Here is an 8,940-nt window from a genome sequence, read left to right as displayed (position 1 = left end):
CTCAGAATGGCAGGCAGGGCCAAGCCAGGGAGGAGGGGACTGTGGGCAGGTGGTGTGCTGCGGGCATGGGTGGGGAGGGACTGATGGGAGAGCTAGCTGAGGATCCAGGGCTCAGGGGCTCCGAGGGAGGGTGGTGAAATCCAGGGCATGGTGGCCCAGGGCTGGCTTGGGAGAAAGTAGAAAAAATTTTTTTTCTCTTTCTCAGAGAAGATGGAAGGAGGAAAGGATTGAATGCTATTCTAAGTGGGTGCTAAATTCGTTCCTTTCTTCAGGGTTTCAACAACCAGTCTCCCTGGGGCTGAGACCATCCTATCAGCAATACACAGCCCAGGAAAACCGTTTTCCAGACCGTTTCTGCCGGCAGGTTTACTGGGGGAGGGAAGCCCCAGGCCTACAGGGGGACCCGGACTGCTCTCCAAAATGCAGGGCTTGTCAGCCAACCAATCAGAGCCGCGGAAAAGGAACTTCCTTTCTGGAAAAGGGGGCTTTCTCAGAATCAGAGGTCGCGGGGACCCCCTACCTCCGTGTGCGGCAGGGCAGGGCCGGGACCTAGAGGAGAACTGGCAGGGCTGCTGGGTCGCCTTCCCGCAGGTAGAAGGGGAGTTCTGCCCGGGTTTCTGCAACAAGAACCTGCCTGCAGCACCCCCGCCCCGTGGGAGGGGGGCTCTTAAAAGGGCAATGTCAGAGGCAGAGGTGTCAGCCCCATCAAGCCTCCCCCATTGGAGAGGCAGGGCTGTGCCCCTCCTTTTGTGTGTATCTGGGAGGAGCTTTGGGGGAACCCCACGCTGGGAGGTGAGGGGGGTGGAGCGGGCCCCTCTCCTGGCACAGGCTCTGACATGCAGCGCATTTCTCTGGGCCCATCCCAGCTCCGCCTGTCAGGCTCTTCCCGGGAGCCCGGGAGCCCGGCCAGGGCCAGGGCCAGGGCGGTTTGGGGGTGGGAGGAGAGCAGGCTGTCTGGGGACCTGGGTAAAGGAGAGAAGACCTTCAGGGAAGGAAGAGCAGGACAGGTCCCGGGTGAGCTCCCAGGAGAGACTTCACCACTGGGGGGTGGGCTCCTGGGCGGCCAAGAGACCCTCCCCGCAGGCCGAGCGCAGGCTGGCTCCTTGCTCTCACGTTGGAGCCCCGCAGTTGCTGCTTTAGCATCTCTTTCTGGAAGTCTGGCTACTGGTTGTCTCTATGGCTTGGTAGAGAGAGGCCCGGTGTCTCCTCTCCTGCCCGAAGCACCCAGAACTGCATCTTGGGCCCTGAATTCCTGGGTGTGGGAACCGAGGGTTGGTGAGGGACCCAGGGCAGTGACTCACCCACCACTCAGCCCGTGGGGGTTGTTTGCTCACTTAGGTAACTCGGGCAGCCGAGGCTGGAGACGGGGCAGGTCAAGGTGCCAGGGATGAGGGCATCAGCCGTGGGTTGCGGAGGCAACAACTGCCAGGGTGGAGCCCAGGTTAGCTGGGCCCGGTCCCAAGCGCTCGGCTTCCAGGCCAGGCAGCCGTTCCTAAACACAACACGCTGGCATCAGCCGGGCTGGCTGCAGGGAGGGAAGGAGTGGGGCTTTCAGCTCACCCTGGAGGCAGGCAGGCCACACCTTCCCAACGAGGGTGAGCTGTTTGAGAGCCAGGGCTGTGTCCCCTTCCTTCTGTGACCCCTGCTCTGACGGTCCTGGCACAGGGCCAGCGCTCGGTAAAGGAGTGTGTGTGTGTGTGCGTCCGTGTGCGCACCAGCCTGTGTTCCTGTGACCTGCAGGGAGGGACCTCAGCCACAGGTCATCCTTTCCTTCACAATTTTCAGCTGTTTTCTCCTCTGGCTTCTGGAAGAGCAGGGGGGCGGGCGGGAGCACAGTACTTCTAAGACTGGTGGGTCCACCCAACAGCTATATTCTGAGCTTCCATGCATTCCTGTTCTCTAGGCGCGCTCCCAGGCCAGTCCACGCCCTGACCCAGCCATGGGGCAGGTAGGGCCGTGGTTGGCAAACCCCGGCTCGCGACCCACATGCGGCTCTTTAACCCCTTCAGTGTAGCTGTTCCACAAAATACCACGTGCGAGCGCGCACGTACAGTGCGATTGAAACTTCATAGCCCATGCGCAGAAGTCGGTATTTTGTGGAAGAGCCACACTGAAGGGGCCAAAGAACCGCATGTGGCTCACGAGCCGTGGTTTGCCGAGCCGCAGTTTGCTGACCACTGAGTAGGGAAGGTTGGCATGAGCCAACAGCACAGGGCAGGAGGCTCTCTGCATAAAGCGGCAGGGAGCTCCAGGGGCAACCAGCTCCAGAAAACTAGTCAGGTGGGAAGGTGGTCAGCCAGTGCAGGGGAGCCAAGAGCTGGGCCCAGGCACCATGACCTCAGGGCCCTAGCTTCTACCTTCCTGGTGGAAGGTCCCAGGCCCCAGGAGCTGGAGAGGGTAGGAGTGGGGAGTGGAGGGGGCAGTGTCGGTGACCTGTATGGCTAGATGGGGATGCTCAAGGCCATCTGAAAGTTTCGAACTCCAAAGCCCAGTGGGCTTTTAGAACAGGGCTGGGTGGTGGTGAGCGAACCCAGCCTCCTGCTCCCGTGTAAATGCCTTTCTCCAGACCAAACAGCCGAGGTTACAGGACTGTGAAGTTCTGGTCCTTCTGAGTAAGTGCGAGCAGCTTGCTCTTTTGTCCCCTGGCCCTGGCTGTGTGATCCCGGAGCTGAGGGCAAGGGGCTGCAGCAGAGGCGGGCTGGCTGAGCCTGCCTGTGGCGAGAGCCACTGCGGTCACCTTTTTGGGTGTCCCAGTTTTGACAGGGTTTCCAGCAGCAAAACTAACAGGACCAGCCCCGAGGTCCCCGTGGAAAGCCAAGCACGTGAGCCCTTTCCTGGCGCCAAGCTCCAGAGGCAGGCCAAGGGAGATGGCTGCTGGGGACTAAGGATGCTGAGATGACTTAAAGCCGCCTAAGGGACAGGCCAGTCCAGAGTCCTCCTCTCATCCTCCCCCCAAACACGGCAGGCATAAGGACTCCTGGCTTCTACCTGGCCGTGTCTCATCTCCCTCACCCACCTTGTATTCCGTCTCCCGTAGGAAGGCAGGGGTGTAATCATGTCCCCACCCTCCCTTCTGGGACTGTCACAAAGATAAAAGAGACCATCTATAGGAAGTATTTTAGAAGCACCAGGCTGACAAGAGGTGTTATTAAAGCAAAGTGTTTGGAGATTGCAGATGAAAGGCAGCAGGGAAATAGAACCTAAACATCACTCTCCCCCAGAGCAAGGGTGCCCTGGCTACTGGGCCACAGTGGGAGCCGCAGAGAAGGGATTAAAACACCCCCAGCCCCCGAACCTGCTGGCTACCTCCATCCTTTGAGTAGCAGCAACAAGCTGGTCTCCCATTTTGGAATGGCTGCAAAGAGAAGCAGCTGTCGGTAAGGCACTGCCTTATGCTCTTGAATCTTGGATTAAATATAGTCTCATCTCCCCTAAGACATCACTGCCTCCCTCCCTTTCCAAAGAGCCCTTCCCACTGAACAGAAGTGCCAGGAGGCTTTTTAGATCAGCTGGTCTCTAAGGGAGTCCTGCTTAACTGCTTGGACACGGGAGCTGATTTATCAAAGAGGATCCTGGGTCTTGTTCCACAGGTTTATATGGCCAAGGCCCAATGTTCTCCCTTCGCCCTGGAGCCTTTACTCATCTACCCCAGCCCTCGCCTACCTTCTCAAAGGCTCTCTGACTTGCTACATGGAACAGCTTTATTTAGGAGGAAAAGCACAAGTGAGTGTGGTTCCAGGGAGAGCTGTGAGCCAGGGTTTGAGGCCCAGGCGGAGGACTGCGGGCGAGTCCTCACCTCTGCTGGGGAGGCTCATGGCATGACTTCCTCAGTCCTCAGTGGTTGCGTCCCAGGCCCATGCGAGCAGACAGGAACACTGCGGTGTGCATGGCAGAGGGCTCCCGTTTCAGCAATGCAGTCAGTCGGTGCAGGCGATGAGAGGGCATGTCTGGCGTCCCCGCCTGTGGGCAGGCTCTGGGATCCCAGCTGACCGAACTGGGGAGAAGGAATGTTCAGGAATCGGCGAGCACCATGCTCTGCAGCCGGCTCTCCAGGGGGACATCGCTCTCTGCCCCTTTGTTTTTGCTGCCCTCCTGCTGCTTCTTCTGCTTCTTCGATGGCTCCTGGTCAATGGGCGCAGGCTTCACAAAGGGAATCAGTTCTTGGAGACCTGGAAGGGAAGAGCCAACCGAATCACCCATCGTTTCTCAGGAGCCAGAGCTCACGGGCCTCTGCGGTGAGTCCGATGCCTTTGAACAAAAGGGCACCCATTCATTCTTTCCTTCCCGTGGGAATCTCAGCGGCATCTCAACAGAACATCAGGTCTGTCCTGGCTACTCCCTCAGCTCGGCCCTGCAGTGCCCCGCACCAGGAGACAGGCAGAGTTTGGGGGACTGTGTGTGAACAAGAAGACTGGGTCCATTCTGAAAGGGGCCTCTATTCCGAAGTGTGAAGACGGAGAAGAGGAGGGGGACGGGCTGGGCTGGGCCTCACCTGGCGGCATGAACTCCTTCAACTTCTCGGGCACGACGATGCCCTTCTCCGTCTGGTAGTTCTCCAGGATGGCGCAGATGGTGCGGGTAGTGGCACACATGGTGGCGTTGAGCATGTGGACAAACTCCACCTGAGCAGAGGGAGCAGTTTGAACCAACCCTTAGCTGGTCTAATTGCTGACTGGGAGCCATCACCCCAGCAGCTGGACTCCCCCACTGCAACCAGCCAATTCGAAACCATGGCTTCCACCCCTTCCTGAGCCTTCTCTAAGCCTGGATTCTGTCTGGAATTTACTGCCCATCAGGTGAAGTCCAGGAAGACTCCTCATGCCTCCATGAGTGGCAAACAAGGCCGATGGAGGGCTCAGTATTTTGAGGAGAGTTGGGTCCTTTGAGGGAAAAAGAAAACCCTACGGCAGGGGCCTCCCCTCTTCGCCCCTTTCAAGTCCCTGACTTGGAAAAGTAGGGCCTGGAAATTGGGTTTGAAGAGATAAGCTTACAACCCAGACCTCCCTGGGTGAGAAGAGGGCAGGCATTGCCTGCGACTTGTTCAGGGTAGACCAATGGGGGTTATCCTTTATTTGGAACGACAGAAAGCAAAGGCCCAAAGAGAAAAGTTAGCATGACTTTGTAGAATGGGGCTGGAGTCCAGTTTCCACCTAAAAGAACTCAGCCCTGATTCAGAGGAAGTCATTTTCAGGTTCCCTTTCTGATCTAGACTGAAACGCCCAGGTTTTCCCGTGATGCTGGGGAATAATGTACTCCGAGGGCTGAGAAATAAGACCAATCCCCTCTGCTCTGAAGGCCCCGCTCCCCGCCTTCCCCAGGGCCCTCTACCTTGTCCATCATCTTCTTGGTTTGCCCGTATCGGATTCGGAGGCGGCGAGCCTGGTAGTCTGTGCAGTTAGAACAGGAGACCAGCTCCCGGAAGGCTCCCGAGCCCGGAAACCAGGCCTCCAGGTCAAGCTTCTTACTGGCAGCGTGATTCAAAGAACCTGTAAGGAAACACCCCTCGAATTCATGAAGGAGGGATGGTATTTCAGAAGGCTAACCTTTAGCAAACCTGAAGAATTCTGTAACTCACATCCCGTCCCCAGAAGTGAAATCACGCCCAGATATTCTTATCAGCAAACACTCCCAAGGGAAAAGAGTGTGATCTTTTAATTAATGGGGACAGCTAATTGGATCCTGAGCTATTTCTCTGTGTGGGGCGGGTGACAGCTGTGGGCTGCAGGAAAGGGAGGCTGGTACCTGAGACAATATTCACGATGTGGTATGGGATGCCCAGGGTCTGGTAGAACTCCTCCGCGGTGGAGATCATCTCTTCAAACATCTCCCACGACTTGTTGTCATGTGGTGACGCGTAGACAAACTGCTCGATCTGCAAAGAGGGGCCCAGGGAGACAGTGACAATGGGACAGGGCAAGTCCTCGAAAAGACCAAAGTGGGAGCTACTTTTGCAATGAAGACCTGTTCCTATCCTGCTGGGAGGCAGGCGAGGCTGGGCCCCAGCAAGAGCGATGGTGCTGCACCGGGCTGGGTGTGCAACAAGAACGCGTGCATTACAGAGAGCTTACCGCACACGTGCCAGGTGCTGTCCTAAGTGCCTCTCGTACTAACTAGTTTAACCCTCTCAGTGGGCCAATGAGGTGGGTACTAGTATTACCCGCCTTTTACAGGGAGAAAACAGCACAGAATGGTTAAGCAAGCTGCCTGAGGTGACACAGCTGGTAGGTGGTGGGGTTGGCATTTGGCTTCAGGCAGCCTGGTCCGGGGTCGGTGCTGGCAGCTACTCCACCACGTGCTGCTCAGGCTCTTCCCCGAAACACAGACAACGGCAACAGGAGGCAAGACTCTGGACACACAGCTGCTGCCTCTCCTCTCACTTCCCTGGACAGACAGGTGGAAGGGTCCTGCTCCTCACCCTGACTTCTCTACTTACCTTCTCAAACTGATGGACTCGGAAGATGCCGCGGGTGTCCCGGCCGTGGGAGCCCACCTCCTGGCGAAAGCAGGTGGACAGGCCAGCATACTTGATGGGCAAATCCTCTGGCCGTAGCCACTCATCTCGGTGGAGAGCAGCGATGGGCTGCTCGGAGGTGGCAATCAGGTATTTCTCATCGTAGGAGTTGTCGTCAGACTTTTCACTGCCTTTGCCAATCACCTGAAGGAGGAGGGACCTTTACTGAGTAAGAGCGAGGGAGGAGGACCTAAGCAAGAGCAGAGACCACAGGGGAGATACGAGCGACGGGACAGGGGGACGTTTCTTTAATCCCGGCCTGGGAGTGAGTAGGGGACACTAAAGACTAGGGAGGAAGTGGGTCTGTCCCAAATGGGGTCCCCAATAGAGATCGAAGACAAGCAAATTAAAAGGAGATAAAAAAAATTGTGATTCTTTTACTTATCTAATAAATAAATACATTTGTAAATGATATAAAATGGCCAATGATGGCAGATGTACAATAAAACCTGAGCTGGTAGCCATATAATGTAATCCACTCCCAGGAACATACAATGCTGGGCAAAAGGAGACATGGTCTCTGCTTTCCTGGTGCTTATGGGTTAGTCCAGAGGGTATAATCCTCAGCCACGTTGGTGGCCAGTTGACAAGAATGACCTTCTGAAGCTGGACTTGAATCCTCTGGCTCTCCCTGAAATGGCCCAGGGTTGAGAGGAACCACACATGGGAAGCCACATCTATGCCAAGAAAAGCATGGGTTGCCATATGGAAGCTTCCAGTCTGGGGTCAGGAGTGGGAGGACACGGGAAGGCCGGCCACTTCCATAGTGTCCTTTTGTCCAGTCACTCAATAAATACGCTTCTTTTCTATGCTCATGATGTTAAAGCATGCTTAATTTATTTATTTGTTATTTATTTTTAATGCCCTGATCGGGAATCGAACCATGACCTTCTGGTTCATAGGTCGACACTCAACCACTGAGCCATGCTGGCCGGGCAAAGCATGCTCATGTAGACCCATCATACGGATGAGCTGGGGGAAAGATCAAACAGCCCCTAGGTCTGCACTGTCCCATACAGTAGCCACTGGCCACGTATAGCTACTTAAGCGAAAATGTTACTTCCTCCGGTGCACTAGCCACATTTTAGGTGCTCAACAGCCACAGACCTAGAGCACTTCCATCACGGCAGGAAGTCTACTGGACAGTGCTGCTCTGTATCTCTGAATTAAACTTCCCAACTAAAGAAGTTTTTCTGCCACTCTGCCCAGCTACTCACCTTGTAAAGCTCTTCATCAAACTGGCTGAGCTGTGCCACCTCCTGCATGACCTCCTTCCTCATGAAAAACGGGGTGTAAATGGGAATGTAGCCCCGACTTCCCAAGGTGCGAAGGGCGTACTGGATGAGCGCCTGTTCCAGGAACACCAGGGGCCCCTAAGGAGAGACAGCATTGGGTGATTGGGTTCTGTCGCCATCAAGTTCAATTGCTAGAATTCTCTCTGAGGCAATGGGCCCAGCAGAGTGTAACTACCCAGGGGCACACAGGAGGCCAGGAAAGACAGGGTACCCCAACAACCAACTCAAGAAATTCTGACTTATCGCCAGTCCCGAGCAGATCCCCCAGGCAAACAAAGTGTAAAGAGAATTCTCTCTCAGATACCAAGCAAGAGGAAAGGATTAGTGGCCCCGCACCCATGGGAATGTTTTCTTGTGCTCATTCTTACGACACTGGACTCATTTGCATAGAGTAGAGCATGCCTATGTATGTGTGTATATGGAGAGTATAGTTGGCCCTTTAACTAGGAGGTTTGAGGCACTGACCTCTCCCCTACCATAGTCGAAAATCCACCTATAATTTTTGACTCCTCTCGCAAATTAACTACTAATAGCCTACTGTTGACCACAAGCCTTACCAATAACATAGTTAACACGTGTTTTGTGTAAGTATCATATACTGTATCCTTACAGTAAACTAGAGAAAAGAAAATGTTATTTTAAAAAATCATAAGGAAATAAAATCAATTAAAAAGTCATAAGGAAAATACATTTACAGCATTTATTGGGAAAACCCCCACATATAATGGGGACCAGCAGTTGAAGCTGTAATTCTAAAATTATTTTACCATGTCTTTCTAGAAGCCTTCTTTCTCTGAGTGCACCTGCCCTCTGTCCCAGCTAGCCTGGGTTTGCCTCTGCCTAGCGGCCTCCCTGCGCCCTGGGCCTGCTCACACCACCCTTCCGTGCACCAAAAAGGGCCACGTACCAAACCTGACAAGCCCAGGGGAGGCCGGCGTGGTGGGCCCTCCAGGCTCCAGAGACTGAAAATCACCACATAGGATTAACTGAGCCTGTCTGCTGCCTTTTTGCATCTAAGCTAACAGGCCTTTGAAATGTCAGCATCATCTCCTTTACCAGACCCCTCGGCGCTCACCCACCAGAGCACAGACCACAGAACCCTCACTGTCACCTCGTCTCCCAGTGTCACCTCTC

General features: G+C 54.9%; 1 protein-coding gene across 1 annotated transcript in view; it reads right to left on the bottom strand.

The window, feature by feature from the left end:
• Positions 1-3,679: 3,679 nt before the first annotated feature.
• The window catches only part of SARS (seryl-tRNA synthetase), a 16,649-nt gene continuing 11,388 nt past the window's right edge, over positions 3,680-8,940 (bottom strand). The window contains 6 exon segments of the mRNA XM_006779407.2: positions 3,680-4,169; positions 4,493-4,622; positions 5,329-5,486; positions 5,743-5,872; positions 6,434-6,655; positions 7,729-7,884. Of these exon segments, the coding sequence (XP_006779470.1) occupies positions 4,012-4,169; positions 4,493-4,622; positions 5,329-5,486; positions 5,743-5,872; positions 6,434-6,655; positions 7,729-7,884 (954 nt within the window). The 3' untranslated portion in view covers positions 3,680-4,011.

The sequence above is a fragment of the Myotis davidii genome, unplaced genomic scaffold (assembly GCF_000327345.1).
Source record: "Myotis davidii unplaced genomic scaffold, ASM32734v1 scaffold217, whole genome shotgun sequence".
Lineage (NCBI taxonomy): Eukaryota > Metazoa > Chordata > Mammalia > Chiroptera > Vespertilionidae > Myotis > Myotis davidii.
The sequence above is the reverse complement of the archived record's forward strand: the minus strand, read 5'-3'. Positions and strand labels throughout refer to the sequence as shown.